Source organism: Chrysochloris asiatica, unplaced genomic scaffold (genome assembly GCF_000296735.1).
Source record: "Chrysochloris asiatica unplaced genomic scaffold, ChrAsi1.0 scaffold00114, whole genome shotgun sequence".
In the NCBI taxonomy this organism is placed as follows: Eukaryota; Metazoa; Chordata; class Mammalia; order Afrosoricida; family Chrysochloridae; genus Chrysochloris; species Chrysochloris asiatica.
The window spans coordinates 10,803,960-10,822,368 of record NW_006408632.1 but is presented as its reverse complement, the minus strand read 5'-3'; the positions used below and the strand labels follow the sequence as shown (position 1 = coordinate 10,822,368).

The following is an 18,409-nucleotide window of genomic DNA, read 5'->3' as shown; positions in this document are numbered from 1 at the left end:
AAAAAAAAAAAAAAAATTTATAAAGGAAACGAGGGCAGATTGCTACAATTTGATGAACTCGACTTATTCTCATAGAGGTAGTAGCTCCAAATACCAACAGAGAAGGAAGGAGTCTTCACATCAAGTATCAATGCTATCTCCCCCTCTGTACACAGGGTAGATAGGGACGGGCACCTTAGACATTGGCTACCTAAAATAAGGGGGTGAAAAAGGGACGAAGTGACTGGCTTACAAGGTTTCAAGAGGGAGTTTAGCTTTAGAGTGTTTGGGGAGGATACAGTCCCCACTGAATAGTTTTCCTCTTATCTAGATGGGTCTGGTAAACAGAGATGGGGATATGATTCTTATGATTCAATAGTGAGTAATTGTTATCATGACTAATTGCTACTGTCCCAATTGTAAAGGTAGAAGTTTTGTTAAAAAAAAAAACGGGGGAGTCGTTAATCTTACAGTCCAGAAACAGAGGGCCCTAGGGCCATCAAAGAAGAGCGCAAGCAGAGTGCGGTACCTTATCCAGAGAAGCAGTGACATCAGAGATGAAGGCAGAGATGATGACATGGAGAGAGGGAGCAGGTGAGGACTCTAGACTCAAGGAAAGAGAGGGACTGAGTGCTGACAGCCAGGAGACAGGCTTGCAGAATGTGCCCTTTGGTGGTATAAATTATTATATATGCCTGAGTGTTTAAAAATTTTTTTAAAAAAAGAGCTAAAATGAATAGAGAGAAATTCTGTTAACTGATGGTACATGGAGGGGATTATAATCATTGTAATGAAATAAAGTATATGATCTGTTGACTGTAAAACTGATGATCTGCCCTGTAACCTTTCACTCAGTTCACACAAAAAAAGATTGCAGCCTTGGTAACACTATGAGGTAGTTGTATCCTGTTCTGTAGGGATGTTATGAGTTGGAATCTACTCAACTCAATGACAGTGAGTTTTGGTATAAAGCCAATGTTGTTATTGTTAGGTATTGAGTTGGTTCCACATAGTGACCCTATTTACAACAGAATGAAACACTGCTGGGTCCTGCACCTTCTTCAAAACTGTTACGTTTTGAGCCCACTGTTAGTAACCACTGTGTCAGTCCATCTTGTTGAGGGTCTTCCTCTTTTTGCTGATGTTCTACTTTACTAAGCATGATTTCCTCTCCAGGGGCTGTTTGCTCCTAATAACATATCCAAAGTACATAAAATGAAATCTTGCCATTCTTGCTTCTAAGGAACATTCTGGCTATACTTGTTCTCAGACAGATTTGTTTGTTCTTCTGGCAGCCCATGGTGTTTTTAATATTCATCACCAACACCATAATTCAAAGGCATTCATTATTCTCCATTCTTTTTATATATTTTCCAACTTTCACATGTATATGAAACTATTGAGAATATGACTTGGGTCAGAGACACTTAGTCCTCAGTGTGACATCTTTGCTCTTTAATAATTGAAAGAGCCCTAATAAAATAAATTGATCTCTCTAGAATTTATATAAATAAAAATTGTACAATTCTATGATATTTCATTATATTTACTCAGGTTTATTTTTATGTTTCATTTTACCCAGAGACCTGTAAGGACATTGCCAAAGGGTTATTACTGTTTGTTTTATTAACTTTCCAGGAGTTGCTCAATGAACTACAAAAATTCCTAGAAACTGAAAAAGATACATTAATTTTGGAAGTTCCAAACCCACCTCTCAAGAAAATTCGCCTACAAGAATCGGAAGATGGCACTGATAATCAGAGTAAAAACGGAGAAGGAAGGGTCTCTGCTATCGAAGATGGAAGCATTGCTTCCAAACATTGCAATTTAAATGTATGCAATGTATGCCTAGGAATTCTGCAGGAATTCTGTGAAAAAGAATTCATTAAAAAGGTAAATAATCTTTTATATTATGTACAATTATATAGAGAATGTTATATTTAAGGTCTAGAATTCTTGCACATAAAGGAATAATACTGTTCACTTAATGCTTATTACATACCAATAAATCATTAAAATGCTTTTCAAGTTGTTTTTTTTTTAACAAAATTCTGTTGTTTTCAAATCACCTTTTTATCAAAATGACGCCTGAAAAGTAAACGTATTTCAATGACGAGCACGATTCAGTGGAAGAAAAAGTGAGCAGTTTGGTTTTCATTTGCCGTTTAACATAGCTAAGAAGTTGGAGACAATGTCTTCTTTCTTAGATCTATCAGTTGCTGCACAACATAAGTGTTAAAGCCTTATAGAAGGTTAACGATGGCATGTGGGATTGCCTTTTGTTCCCAACAGTCAAGAGTGCCATATTTGACTTTATTTTATTTTAAAATTATGACATGACTTAATAGAAAGCTATTTTGATACTCAGCAGATTGTTCTGCAGTTGGCATCAGTCCTGCCTGTTTGGGTACTTCGTACCATCAGGGTCATAGTTAATATTTAATTTCAGTATGGGTGAGACTTTCATACTTAAATGTGAACATGTGAAATTTTTGGTTATATCATTTGGACCAGAAACCCATCTTTTGAAGATTAACTTTTCCAGAAATTCCTGGTAATTTATGAAAGTTTAATACTTTTTTAGGTGTGCCAAAAGGTTGAGGCCTCTGGGTTTGAATTTACCAACTTGGTATTTTCTGTCTCCTTCCCACCACAGCTGTCTGTAAGAGAGGTAAGGCCATTTGCCTGCATGAAATTATGTGAAGTGCACATTAGAAATTTCTCCAAACATGTGAATGTAGAAATACTGTTTCTTTTATTATTATTTTATATTTTAGATACTGATTGAATGATTGAAAGCAGCTTATAGCTGTTCAAGTAATGGAGTGAACAGAGGAATTACTGATTTAAGTTAGTTTATTCATCACTGGAGTGTTGATTTTTTTTAAGGTTCTCATACAATGGCAGATCTTTACTGAGCATTTGCTGTGTGTAAGGCATGTTGGTTTGACCAGGACTCCGGAGATCTTTTGAGGCAGAGAGATGCATTTTGTAATTGTCCTGTGATAGAGTTCTTTCAGTTATGAGTAAAATATAAAAAGGTGGTACCTCTTGTCATCAATAATAAAGGAAGAAAATAACCTCATAGTCTAACTTTGAGCTTTTGTAACTTTGCTACATCGTTTCTCTTCTCCTCTGTTAAGTAGAAGATTAGTAATTGTTACTGTAATATTCTTACATAAGAGAGGTAAGTGTCAAAACTGATGTGAAAACATAAAACTATGTTTATACTGTTAAAAGTATGGTTAAGGATGACTTTTGTTGTTTTATATTACAACACTTTGTTCTAAATATATACATATATAGTGGTAAGCATAATAGTGATCATCTCAGAAAGAGATATGATGCAGTAGACATACTAGTGACCAAAAACCAGACGAGTTGTGGGGTGACATCTAGAACATCACACACGAAGATAGGTAAAGGTCATTAAAAAGACAGGGAAAAAATAGACCAAAGTGAAGTCAGAAGAAACTCTGAAACTTGCTTTCAAGCATAGAGAAGCTAAAGCTAATGGAAGAAATGAAGAAGTAAAGGAGCTGAATAGAAAAGTTCAAGAAGTTGGAAAACCAAAAGGGAAGAACATGCTTAGCATTTGTCAAGCTGAAAAATCTGAAGGAAAAAAAAAATCAAGCCTTGATGTGAAATATTGGAGGATTCTATGGGCAAATATTGAGTGATGCCGGTAACATCAAAAGAAGATGGAAGGAATACATCATCATTGTACCAAAAAGAATTGGTGGATGTTCAATCATTTCAAGAGGTACCATATAATTAAGAACCAATGGTGTTGAAGGAAGAAGTCCAATCAGTACTGAAGGCATTGGTGAGAAACAAGGCTCCAGGAATTGACAGAATACCAACTGAAATTTTTCAACAAACTGATGCAGCCCAGCAGGTGCTCACTCATCTATGCAAAGAAATTTGAAAGACAGTGACTTGGCCAACTGATTGAAAGAGATACATATTTGTGCCCATTTCAAAGAGAGCTGACCCAACGGAATGTAGAAATCATTGAACACTATTATTAATATCACTTTCAAGTAAAATTTTGCTGAAGATAATTTTTTAAATGATTGCAGCAGTGCATATACAGGGAGTTGCCAGAAATTCAAACTGGGTTCCAAAGAGGATGTGGAACGAGGAACATCATTGCTCACATCATGGATTATGGGGTTTATTAGGGAAATAAACAGGGTACAATTTGGGATCAGAAAAACTCAAGATGTAGCAGTTCTCCAGTCAGGCATGCCTCATTCTGGTCTTTGGCCTCTCAGCCATGTGGTCCCTTGGACTCTGTCCTATTAGAACAAGACTTACAAAGCTCTTTTAACCAGTCTGTGAATGCCCAAAGGGCATGTTCTGCAAGCCAGTCTCCTGCTCGTAGGCACTCAGTTTCACTATGTCCAGGCTTGATCCCACTGCTCCTATGTCTCTCCATGCCACTGCCTCTGCTGTTGCTGCCTTTCTAGGTAATGATCTCAGGCTCCTCGCATGTTCTTCCTTCTTGATGGTCCTGGAATCATCTGACCCTGCTTCTGAGATGATTCCTTTTAAGTCTATCTGGATGGCAAAACTAACCAATTCCTACCCAATCAATTGGTGGAAATTAACAAGACATTGGATAGAAAAGCCATATCTAGTAAATTCAAGGTATCTCAGCAGTCAGCAAATCTTTTGGGGAGGATACAATTCAATCTATGACATATATCATCATTACAAAAGCACTCATTTAAAAACAGGAAGGAAAACCTGCAGTTAGTGTGATTATATGAGGCAACAGTGGTCTGGATGCATTTTCTCACCTTTCACGTTAGAGACCTGGGTTAAAGTTAACAGCCAATGCACGTTATTCTGTGCAGCTACCACCTGTCATTGGAGACTTGCCTGTTGCTATGATGCTGAACAGGTTTCAGTAGAGTGTCCAGACAAAAACAGACTAGGAAGAAAGGCCTGAGGATCTACTTCTAAAAAGAACCTGTGGATCATAACAGTTTGATCTGTAACCAATTATGAGGATACCACAGGACTGGGCAGTGTTTTCTGTCTGTAGTACATGCAGCCACTGTGGGTCAGAGGTTGACTCAGTGGCAGCCAACATCCAAAATGTGTGATCTTTATCATTTTCTACTGGGAGTCCAAGTGTGGCGCTGTAGGGTAAGATTGGGCTGCTAACCACAAGGTCAGCAGTTCAAACCCACTGGCTCCTTCTTGGAAACTCTGTACAGGGTCGCTTTGAGTTGGAACAACAACTGGGGAAAGCACTGGACTGCTAACCGAGCCCCCCGACCACTCCGTGGGCGAAAAATGAGGCTTTCTGCTCTGGCAAAGATTTAAAAAACCTTGGAAACCCTTTACAGGGTCTCTATGAGTCAGAACTGACTTGATGGCCCTTAATAACAACAATATCAGATGGGAGAATATGGAGTTTAGGATGGAGTATATCTCCTGGCTGTGTTTTAGAAACTAGCTTATCTGTTTAAGAGGGCTTTAAATTGAAGACTGTCAAAGAGAAGAAAATATATGTACTTAGCTGATCAAATCTTGTTAGTAACTGAGACATAGTAAACAGAATAAATGGAGGCAGTATCTAGAGATTCACAAAAGGCAGCAATATGGAAACTAATTAGATACACTAGCTACTGTTGTTAGGTGCAGTTGGTTGGGTTGGTTACCACTAATTGTGACTCTATGCACAACAGAACCAAACACAAACACTGCCAGGTCCTGCACCATCTTCACATTTGTTGTTATGCTTGAGTCCATTACCGTTGCCACTGTGCCAATCCATTTCTTTCAGGGCTACCTCTTTTTCCTGACCTTCCACTTCATCAAGTATGATGTTCTTTTCCAGAGACTGGTCCCTCCTGATAATATGAGAGACAGAGTCTTGCTATCCTGGCTTCTAAGGAGCATTCTGGCTGCACTTCTTCAAACACAGATTTGTTTGTTCTTAAGGCAGTCCATTCATTTCAATATTCTTCTCCAACTCAAATGTATCAATTCTTCTATGGTTTTCCTTAATCATTGTCCAGCTTTCATATACCAATGACAACTTTAATTTTTCCTCCATTTATCATGATGTTATTTATAACCAGTCCAGTTGTAATGGTTTTTGTTTCCTCTACATTGAGGTGCAATCCAAACTGAAGACTTTGATCTTCATCAGTATTTTAAGTCCTGTTCACTTTCAGCAAGCAGTTGTATCATTTGCACGTTACAAGTTGTTAGTCTTCCTCTGATCCTGATGCAGGATACAATTCGGGATCATGTTCTTCTTCATATGATCCAGCCCTTTGAATAATTTGCTCATATGGATTGATTAAATATGGTAAAAGAATAGGGCCCTGGCACACAGCTTTCCTGATATTAAACTATTCAGGATCCTCTTGTTCTGTTTGAAGGACTGCCTCTTGGTCTATGTTCAAGTTCCTTATGAGAACAATTAAGTGTTCTGGAATACCCATTCTTCTCAATATTATCCAGACCTTCTCATGATCCACACAGTCGAAAGCCTTTGCATAATCAATAAAGCACAAGTAAACATCTCTCTGATATTCTCTGCTTTTAGCCAAGATCTTTCTGATGTCAGCAATGATACCTCTAGTTTGATGTCCTCTTCTGATCACCCTCATGTTTCTGACAATTACCTGTAAATGTATTATTGCAACTATTTTTGAATTATCTTCAACAAAATTTTACTTCAGTGTGATATTAATGATATTGGTAGATAATTTCCTCATTCTGCTGGGTCTCCTCTCTTTGGAATGGGCACAAATTTGGATCTCTTACAATATGTTGGCCATATACCTGTCTTCCAAATTTCTTGATATACATGAGTGAGTGCCTCCAGTGCTGCATCAGTTTGTTGAAAGATTTCAATTTGTATTCCTTCAGTTCCCGGAGCCTTGTTTTTCACCAATGCCTTTAGTGCAGTTTGGACTTCTTCCTTCAATACTACCAGTTCTTGATCATACATTACCTCTTGAAATGGTTGAACATCAACCATTTCTTTTTGATACAGTGACTCAATATACCTTCCATCGTCTTTGGACACTTTCTGCATCATCCAGTATTTTGCCAATGGAATCCTTTAATATTGGAAGTTGAGGCTTAAATTTTTTCTTTAGTTCTTTAGCTTGAGAAATGCTGAGTGTGTTCTCCTCTTTTTGTTTTCCAACTTTAGATCTTTGCATATTTCACTGTAATGCTTGAATTTGTCTTCTTGAGCTGCCCTTTGACATTTCCTGTTCAACTCTTTTACTTCCTCATTTCTTCTATTCTCTTTGGCATGTCTGTGCTCAAGAGCAAGATTCAGAGTCTCTTCTGGCATCCATTTTGGTCTTTTCTTTCTTTCCTGTCTTTCAAATGACTTTTTGCTTTATTCCTGTGTGATGTCTTGACACAGCTCTTCTGGTATCTGATACATCAGATCTGTTCTTGGGATGGTGTCTCTAAATTCAGGTGGGATATGTTCAAGGTCCTATTTTGGCTCCTGTGGACTTGTTTGAGTTTTCTTCAGCTTGCATATGAACTATTGATGGTCTGTTACACAGTTGACCCCTGGCCTTGTTTTGGCTGATGATATTAAAGCTTTTCTACTGTCTTCCTACAGATGAGGTCTGGTGAGGTCATGTGAATGATTGCCTTTTATGGTGTTTAATAAAGGTATTTGCCATGGATAAGTCATTGGTCTTGCAAAATTCTATCATGTGATCTCCAGCATGATTTCTATTACCAAATCCACAGTTTCCAACTACTAACCCTTCTTGTTTCCATCCTTCACACTCCACTCACCAGTAACTATCAATAAATCTTGATTGCATGTATGGTCAATTTTACACTGAAAGAATTGGTAGAATTCTTCAATTTCATTATCACTGACTATAGTTGTTTGTGCATAAATTTGAATTAATAGTTGTATTAATTGGTCTTCCTTGTATAGATATTATCCTGCTACAGACAGTGTTGTACTTGTAGATAGATTTTGAAGTGTTCTTTTTAATGATGAATGTGCTGCCATGCCATTCCTCTTGAACTTGTCATCTCTGGTGTAATAAACCATTGGATTATAAGATTCAGAATGGCCATTGCCAGTCCACTTCAGCTCACTAATGCCTAGAATCTTTATGCTTCCCATTTCATTTTTGACAATTTCTAAATTTCTTAGATTCATATATGGAGTCCTGGTATGGTGCTGTAGGATCAGGACTGTACTACTAATAACAATGTTGGCGGTTCAAACCCACCAGCTGCTCCTTGGAAACCCTATACAGGGTCGCTATAAGTCAGAATTGACTCAACAGTGTATAACAACAATAACAATACTTTGTACATTCCATATTCAGATTTTTTATGAATATTTACAGGTGTTTCGCCTCATTTTATGTTGTGCTTCATCAGCATATGAAGGTCCCAGAAGTTTTACTTCATTGTTTTCATTGTGGTCAACTCTACTTTGAGAAGGCAGCTCTTCCCTAGCCATATTTTGAGAGCCTTCCAACGTGAGGAGCTCATCTTGCATCACTATAGCTGTCAATATTTGGTGCTATTTATAATGTTTTTATCTTCTGGCACTATATCTGACAATATTCTGATGCTATTCATCAGGTTTTTAGTGACTAAACATTCAGTGGCCTGTCTTCTCCTTCTTCATAGTATGTCTTAGTCTGGAAGCTGCACTGAAACTTGTCCATTTTGGGTGACCCTGCTAGCATTTAAAATACCTGTGACATAGCTTCCAGCATCACAACAACACACAAGCCACCACATTACAACAAACTGACAGAAGACTGGTGGAACATACTACTTAGAGGCTTCAAATTTTATATAACAACATAGAAACTTGGATAAAATACACTTGCGATTACAAGTTGTTATTGTTAAGTGCTGGTGAGTCAGTTCCACTCATACAACCTATATAGGGTTTCTGAGAAACAAATGGTGGGTTTGAACCATTGACCTTGCAGGTCAAACCAACTTTGTGGTCCAGTGCTTACCCTACAGCACCACATCAAGACTCCGAGATTATAAGAGAGAGTAATAAATAGCTCATGATTACTGTGGTGACTTTTTTATTTTTGGGGGTGGGGGAGGTGGATATGAATAAGGAATGACAGTTAGGGTTGGGACTATGCTCAGTTATTAGAACTTTGTTTATTGTTAGGACTAGGGTTAGTGTTGGGGGTGAGGGTTGAGCTACGGCTAGGAGTAAAACTTGGTCTAAATTTTAGGGTTACAGTTAGATTTAATTTAATTAATTTATTAAATTTTTTCTTGAAATAAATTTTATTTTCTCTTCATTTGGAAGTTATGTAGCTAGATTGATTATTCCCTTTTTTCACTTTACGGTTTTTGTTGTTGTTGCAACTACACCTCTGGTTCTCTCTTTTCAGTCTTGTAGGTCTGTTTTACTTTGCCTACTTCTATATCTGGGTTCTGGTAGCGTAGTGGTTACGAATTAGGCTGTGAACCGCAAGGTCAGCAGTTCGAAACTACCAGCTGCTCTGCAGGAGAAAGATGAGGCTTTCTGCTCCCGTAAAGATTTGCAGCCTCGGAAACCCTGTTCAGGGTCGCTATGGGTCAGAACCGACTCGATGGCACTTAACAACAATAACATATCTGGGTTAAAGGTGCTCTGGTAGCATAATGGTTACAAATGGGTCTGCTAACCTCAGGGTCAGCAGTTTGAAACTACCAGTTCTTCTGCAGGAGAAAGATGAGGCTTTCTGCTCCCATAAAGATTTACAACTTGGAAACCCTGTATAGGGTCGCTATGAGTTGGAACCAACTCCACAGCACATAACCACCACCACCACCATATCTGCTTTAAGTTATGGGTGATATTGTCATGTGTTCATCTCAGGTTGCTGTCTGCTATTGTTGGTTGTCTGTCCAAAGAACTCACTTTAGTATGTTTTGTAAGTTGGTCTGGTTTTTACAAATTCTTTTAATTTCTATGGGCCTGAAAATGACCTAATGTTGCCCTTATATTTGATGGACAGTTTTGCTGGATATATAATTCCTACTTGGCAGTTTTTTCTTTCACAGTTTTGTCGGTGTCATTCAGTTGTCTTCTTCTCTGCATGATATCTTCTGAGAAATCAGAGCTTAGTCCTATTAGCTCTCCTTAGTAGATAATTTTTAGTTTTTCCTGAGCTGCTCTCAGGATTCTTTTCCTGTCTTTGGTATTGAAAAGTGTGATTATAATATGTCTTAGTGTTTTTCTTTTGGGATCTATCCTGTTTGGAGTTTGTTCAGCTTCTTGAATGGGCTGTCTTTTTGTCTTTCATGATGTTCCCCCCCCCCCACTTTTGTCTCTCTTCCTGTTCTGAGATTCCTATCACATGTAAATTATTTATCTTGGTAATGTCCCACACAAATCTTTGGACTTACAAGTTCCTTATTAGATAGTGCTGACAACTTATTCTGGTGTTATGTTTTCTGACTCTGAATTTTGTTGAGTTGTTTGAGGCATTCTGTCTTGTTTCTTTGTGTAAGCTGAAATGATCTGTTTTCTCCAATACATTGATTGGTGTCATGTTTGTATTTAATTGATGATTATATATTGGCATGTTCTCAGGCATTCACCGTCTGTCTCCAGCCGGAGGTAGTAGTGACCAGAAGTGTGAATGCAGTTGATTCTCAGTTTACTATTGGTGTAGCATAGTTCAGGGTGAGTTCACGTGCCTCCAGAAACATGTCTCTATGCCATGTGACTGAGCCCAGGCAGAGCACACAGGCTGTGCAGGACGGGTTGTCACTGGCCACACCCCACCTTACCTCCCATCTACCAGGAGGGTACAGGAACAAGGGAGAAATGCACCTCCTGGCCACCCACCTCCAACTGCATCCTCTGCCTGCAGGCCACTATATGGACAACTGCTCCTAAAAGCTCAGGATGGCTGTGTAGCTCCATGCTAGCCCATAAGCCACACATTTGTTTTTTTTCTCTGTCACTGCTCCTATTCAGCTTCCTCTTCCAGTCAGCATTCAGTCCACCTGTGTGCCCTGTCCTCTAATGCTCAGCGTTCCAGGATCACCATCTGCATCAATTTCACTAGGTGTCTCCTATCTCTATTGCACAGGGCCAGCTCAGTGTGTCTGCTTACTCCACTATCTTGCTCCAGCCCATGGTGACTTTTTGGGATGATGCTTACCGTTAGAATATAACAGTGGAAAGTCAAATCTTTTTACCAGAATCAGACTTCTTAAAAGGAGCAATGTAATAGTGTTATAAGTCAAGAAGTTATATTACCTGTACTAATATCTGAGATCCTAAGAATGCAAGGATACTTCTTAAGACCATCTAAAGGAGAGAAACCTGGGATGGTACAGAAAGGAAGTATGTTGTGTCCCCTGCTGAGCAACAGAATGGGTGATAAGTTGCAGGCACAAGATCATCACAATATGATGGGAGTCCCCAACAATGAGATATTTGGTGAGAATCACATTTGGTTAAAAGCACACTGTCTGGCATCTTTTGGATTAGAATTGCTTCTTCTAGAGTATTGTTTTTCACACTTTCACTTGCATAAGACTCACTTGGAGAGTTTCTGGGGTCCATCCCTAGAGATTCTGATATAGTGGGTCAGGGTAGGGCCCAGGGGTTACATTTCTAACAAGCTCCTAGTTGATGCTGATGCTGGTACAAGGACCAATCTTTGAGAACCACTGTCCTAATGGATGACTGGATGAATTCAGCCATAAATGAGAAACTGATAACCTTTGAAAATTGTATTTCTAGTAGGAAGTGAAGAAGGGGCATACATAATTAGAATATATTCTAGATTTTAAATGGGTGGATTTCAAGTATTTCAAAGAAAAGGTAGTCATTACTCCATGACGTGATGAAGAAATGATGATACTGAAGAAAGAAGCTCAAGCTTTACTGAAGGCATTGATGAAAAACAAGGCTCCAGGTATTGATGCAATATAATCTGAAATCTTTCAACAAACTCATGCAGCACTGAAGACACAGGTGCTCACTCATCTATGCCAAGAAATTTGGAAGACAGCTACCTGTCCAAAAGATTGGAAGAAATCCATGTTTGTGCTCTTCCAAAGAAAGGTAATCCAATGGAATGCGGAAATCATCAAACAATATCATTAATATCATATGCAAATAAAATTTGCTGAAGACAATTCAAAACTGATTTGAAGATAATACAAAACTGGTACATCGGCAGGGCACTGCCTGAAATTCAGAAGAGCTCTTGGAACTAAGGATATTATTGCTAATGTCAGAGAATTCCAGAACGATGTTTCCCTGTGCTTTGTTGACTATACAAAGGCTTTCAACTGTGTGGATCATGACAAACTATGGATAACATTGCAAATGAGTATTTCAGAACACTTAATTATGTTGATGAGGAACCTGTACACAGACCAAGAGGCAGCTGATAGAACAGAAGAGGGGAATACTGAATGGTTTAAAAATGGTTAAGACCAGTGTGTACCAGGGTATCCTTTCACCATACTAATTCCTGCCATATGCTAAGCAAATCCAAGACGCTGGATTATATGTAGAAGAATTTGGCATCAGGATTGGAGGAAGACTTGTTAAAAATTTATGATATGCAGATGATGCAACCTTGTTTGCTGGAAATGAAGAGAAATTTAAGTACTTCCTGATGAAGATCAAAGACCTCAACCTTCAGCATGGCGTGTGCCTCAAGAAATCCATACTGAGAAGAAAACAAAAGTCCTCCAACTGGACCAAGAAATAACATGATCAATGGAGAAAAGATTGAAGTTGTTGAAGACTTCATTTTGTTTGGATCCACAGTCAACACTCATGAAAGCAGCAGTCAAGAAATCAAAGGATACATTGTATTAGGGCAGCAGATCTACTGCACAAAACCACTTTAAAATGTTTCAGAGGAAAGATAACAATTTGAGGACTAAGGTGCACCTGACCCAAGCTGTGGTATTGTCAGTTGCCTCATTTCCATGTAAAAGTTGGACAATGAAAAAGGAAGACTGTAGAAGAATCAATGTATTTGGATTATGGTGTTAGAGAAGAATATTGAAATTACTTACCATGGACTACCAGAAGAACAAACAAATCTGTGTTGGAAAAAGTCCAGCCAGAATACAACTTAGAAGCTAGGATTGAGAGACTTTCTCTCTCATACTTTGGACACATTATTTGGAGGACATCATTCTTGGTAAAGTGTAGGGTCAGTGGGAAAAGGAAGACCCTTAACGAGATGGACTGATATGGTGACGCTAGCAATGGTCTCAAACATAACAATTGTGAGGCTGGTGCAAGACCAGACAGTGTTTTATTGTGCATATGGTCTCTATGAGTCAGAGTCGACTTGCCGGCACCTAACAACAACAATTCCATGGCATAGGAATCTAGGTAGAAAGATGACTTTAAAAAGGCTTGGGAAGTTTAGAGAAAATGCAATTCAGAGTTTAAATGAAATTATCTCAACTAATAAAAGAATGCTTAGAGGGAAAAATACTTTATCTCTGCCTATCCCCTGCATATTTATTTATTTATATACTACATTTGGATTCCTGGTATAGTGCTATAGTATCAGCACTGGACTATGAACCACAGGGCTGCCGGTTCGACCACCAGCTGCTCCTCTGAAACCCTATACAGAGTTGCTATGAGTCGGAAACAACTCAACAGCACTTAAACATGCTATATTTATTAACATTTTCTTTGGGAAAATTTCAAAGGTATTGAGGCTGGCTTAATGAACCCATATATATAATCATATTATTCAGCTCTAACAATTAGCAACTTTTTTTCTGCCAACCTGACATCAATTTCAAAAGAAATAGAGAAAAGGTAAAAAGTCCAATTAATGGAGATATAAGCAGTCCCAGAAGGAGCTCTGGTAGTGTAGTGGTTACGAATCGGGCTGCGAACCTCAAGGTCAGCAGTTCGAAACTACCAGCGGCTCCGCGGGAGAAAGATGAGGCTTTCTGCTCCCGTAAAGATTTACAGCCTCGGATACCCTGTTCAGGGTCGCTATGAGTCGGAACCGATTCGACGGCACTTAACAACAACAACAACAAGCAGTCCCAGAGCAGTAAGAATAATAATTAGAAAACTAAAGCCACTAATGGAACAATTATAAAGGGAGACATGGGGTACTCAGAATTATGATCTGAGCTAGGAAAAGATGAAAAAGGTGCTGGAGCAGCTATTTGAAACTGTTGTTATATTGCTGATGGATGTTATAGAGAAAGCAGAATGCTGTAAAACCTATTGTGCTTCTGTCCTTTCTGTCAAAGAAAATGACCTCCAAGCTGAAGTGGATAGCATGCTCCTCTGTAAAGGAGAATGAAAGCTCCACACGGTGGAGCTCCTGTGAATAGGTTCATTTACATTCCAGGGTAAATTCAGGAAGAACTTGTAACTTTCTCCAAGATCGTTGCAAGCTTTAAAAAGATAGAAGATTTGTCAAATGACTGCAGACAAACAAGGGAAGTGCCAACTTTCCAAAGGTGAAGGAAGTTGGTCCTGTTAGCTATAAACTGGTGAGCTTGACCCTTAAACCCAGGCAAGATTCTAAATGAGGAACAAATGGAATGGATCATGTACACTAAGGATCAGGAAGAATTGGTCATCAACACATTGATCCTGTTTGCTCAGGACAAATCATGCCCTCATCATTCATCCTCTCACAGGTTGGCAAGACTGGCAGAGTTGGGATATAGAGTGGCATCAGCATGATTAGAATTTACCATGTTGTTTGACCAGGTTCCTTTCCATGCCAATTTCCTGAAAGGGACAAGAACCATGAGCAGGGTGTGAGGACAGCTGGGTGAATTTGTGACTGAGTGGCCATTCCCAAAAGGAACTGATTAATGACTGGTATCAGACGGGACAGTATTTCTCTGAGGGTAGTGTAGTATCTGGAATGAGGAAGAGAGCAGTCTTTTTTTTCTCAGAGTTGAGTATTTCCTTAGGAAATCGTGTTAAAAACAGATCACTGGACCTTGTTTCAGACCACTGTGGGTTTGTAGGATAAGCACTGGACTGGAAACAACAAAGTTAGTGGTTTAAGCCCACCAACCATTCTATAGAAGAAAGCTGAGGGTTTCTGCTTTTGCACCGAGTTATAGTGTTGGAAACCCTACATAGAGTCACTGTGAATTGGGACCGACTCGACGACTCTTAACAACAAATCAGAATCTCTAGATGTGGGAGATTGGCTCATAAAATATAGCATATTAACTGAGAGTAATGAATACCTTTAAAATCATCTGTATGAGTCGGAACCGACTCCATGGCATATAACAACAACGTATGAGACCAAATGACCAAAAACAACTCTAAAGCAAAGGCAGAAGGTAAGGGGGCAGTGAAGCTAGAGTACTGGAAATGGTACAACCAGATGGCATCAGTGAGAGCGATGGCACACTCATTCTCTGGAGAAAAATGTCACCAATACTACTGAATAACTTACATGGAAATTGGCGTCTCACCACCCCTCGAAAAGCCTACACACCGTCACTGTGAGCCACAACTGACTTGATGGCACTTAACAACAGCAACATGTAAACTTTGACCTTAAACACAGTAAATAGTTTTCAAACAAAAGATCCCTAGAGGTGGGGCCTGGGAACCTGTGATTTAATTGAGAGGTCCTCAGATGATTCTTATTTATACTGGGGTTCAAAAATGACTGAATTTTCTAATGGGCTGAAGACTCTTTGCAGAGCCTGTCCTGTTCCTAATTGCTATCGGTGATGATACCGTGGGCATACTCATCACATATGTGAATGACTGGTATAGCTGGCTGAGTATTAGAATCAAGATTCCAAAAGATCTTGAATAGGGAAGACCTAGTAAGATGAAATTTAAAAGGAATAAATGCAAGTTCTTGTATTCAGGTTGAAGAAAATAACTCCCCTGTTAAAGGAGGAGGCAGGAGTGGTTTAGAAGCTATGCATATAGGTAAGGCTTAGGGGTTTTAGTTAATAGCCAAATAAGAATTATGAATGTAATGAAAATAGCTTTGAATCTTAGGCCAGTATAATATAGGAATAATTCAGCTACAAGTTTCTATATACTATTAAGAAAAATATTTATTATAGTACTTGTTTTTGTTTTTTTATATTCCCCAGACCCCTAAAATTCCATGCCATGGTGCAGCACTAAAATTACTATAGAACAAATGTCCCAGGCTGATGCTTACATTGGGTTAAACTTGAATTTATGTAAAGAGGACATTACATTAAGTTGTTTTTTAAAAAGTTAAATGTTTTAAGACAGTCTTAGAACAATCTTAGTTCTTACAGAATCCTGGGGTGGTGCTGCAAGTTAATACACTGGACTGCAAGATTGGTTTGAACCACAATATTAGAGGTTCAAACTCACTAGCTGCTCCTTGGAAACCCTATATACAGGGTCACTATGATTTGAAGGGGAGTCCTGTGGGTTAATGTAGCACTGTGGGTTAATGTGCCAGACTGCAAAGCCATTTGAACTACAAGGTAAGCGGTTCAAGCTCACCGTCTACTCCTCGCAAACCCTATGCAGAGTCACTATGGATCGGAACCAACTCCACGGCATTTAACAACAACCCGAGTTAAACCATAGTTCTTAATAGGCTTGTCTTTATTAGTTGAGATCAATAGAGGGCAGTCTTGTACTATCAGTTTTGGATCATTTGCTGTTCCTACAGGGTAGTATGTGGGAACCAATTTGCTCATTGTAGCAACTTTGATGTTGTCTCCTACATGCTCCCTGTTGTTGTTAAAGTGCCCTCTAGTCTGTTATGACTCATAGTGACCCTGTATAGGGTTTCCAAGAAGCAGCTGGTGGATTTGAATTGCCGACCAGTGCTTTATCCTGGGACTCCTACATGGTATGAAATAGTCCACTTATCAATTAGAAACTTGATGTTCTTTTTTTTTTATTTGTCAAATCAAAGCTTTGCACTAAGTATTGGAAATTTTACACACTTTTAGCAAAGTAGTACAAAATAAGAGCAATGCCATTTCTGTGGCGGCATCTTTTATTTAAGAAATTCTTAAATTCTGACCAAAGTATTCAAAAGACTTTGGCTTTTTACTGAAATCTGCGGGTTCTTAACCTCTTTTTTTTCTTCTTTATTTTTGATCTCATTAAAAATCTGAAGAAAGCAATGAATTCTCTTGACCAAAAAATACATATAAACAAAATTGTGCATGTACTTATTGGGGCTCTTGCGGAGTCCTGGTTATTGCGCCAGACTGCAAAGCCGTTTGAACTGCAAGGTTGGCAGTTCAAGCTCACCAGTTATTCTGCAGAAACCCTATACAGGGTCACTATGGGTGGGAATCGACTCGATAATTAACAACAGCAACATTGGGGCTCTCGTAATGCGGGCCATTGATCTCAGCTTCTTTCTTGTGACTCCATATGATAAGCACTGGACTGTGAACCACAAGGTTGGCAGTTCAAGCTTACCAGCTGCTCCACTAGAGAAAGATGAGACTTTCTACTCTGGTGAAGAGGTAGAGCCTCAGAAACTCTATACAGGGTAGCTATAAGTTGGAACCGACTTAACAACACTTAACAACAACATTGATTGATGAAAGAACTCTGCTGGCACGGAAATTAAGTGCTCAGTTGCTAACCAAAATGTCAGTGATTTGAACTCATCTAGCCACTCCACAGGAGAAAGACCAGCAATCTGCTTCAGCAGACCATAGCTTAGAAACCCTCCTGTGGCAGTTCTACAGGGTCACTATGAGCTGAACAGGAGTCCTGTTGTGGCGCTGTGGGTTAATGCACCAGACTGCATAGCCATTTGAACTGAAAGGTCAGCAGTTCAAGCTCACCAGCTGCTCCTCAGAAACCCTATACAGGGTAGTTATAAGTCAAGATTGACAACGTGGAACCCAACAATAACAGCATTGATTGATGTGCTTCTTTTTCTAAAAGACAACGTTTCCTAAAGATACTCGGTCCGTTGAACAGAATTCTACAAAACTGTTTTGACTTCAGTTATAGAGAGCTACATTTTCAAGCTGATATTATGAGTGTGGATCTGAACTTGCTGTCTTCAGTCATATTAATCTGATGCAGCATCCGTATTTTCTGCTTTTTTGGGGCCTATTTTCTATGGCTTTTCTGGTTTTAATTTTATGGAACCTCACCAAAATAAATTTTTGTGCTCTCTCATCCACCTTGTAAGACTCACTTAAAGTCAACACTGTCTTACAAGTCTTTTCTGAGCTTACTGAAGATTTGCAGAATTTGTCAACATTTCTGGCTACGTTAGTTGTTTAGAACTACTTTAATCTCTATGTGGCCCATATCCATGAAAAGTATATTTTTATAAATTTTCGAAATGAGACATTGTAAAACATACAAAATTACCAAAAACACTATCTCCATCTCTTAAGGGTCTTTCATTAACTCTTTTTGGGGTTTGGGCATGTCAGGCGCCATCGAGTCGGAACCGACTCATAA

At 38.9% G+C, this 18,409-nt stretch overlaps 1 protein-coding gene across 1 annotated transcript in view; it reads left to right on the top strand.

Annotated features, from left to right (window-relative positions):
• PUS10 (pseudouridylate synthase 10) overlaps positions 1 to 18,409 on the top strand; it is a 117,484-nt gene that overhangs the window by 9,552 nt on the left and 89,523 nt on the right. Inside the window, exons 2-3 of the mRNA XM_006868029.1 lie at positions 1,618 to 1,872; positions 2,564 to 2,650. Of these exons, the coding sequence (XP_006868091.1) occupies positions 1,618 to 1,872; positions 2,564 to 2,650 (342 nt within the window). The remainder of the gene's footprint in view (positions 1 to 1,617; positions 1,873 to 2,563; positions 2,651 to 18,409) is intronic.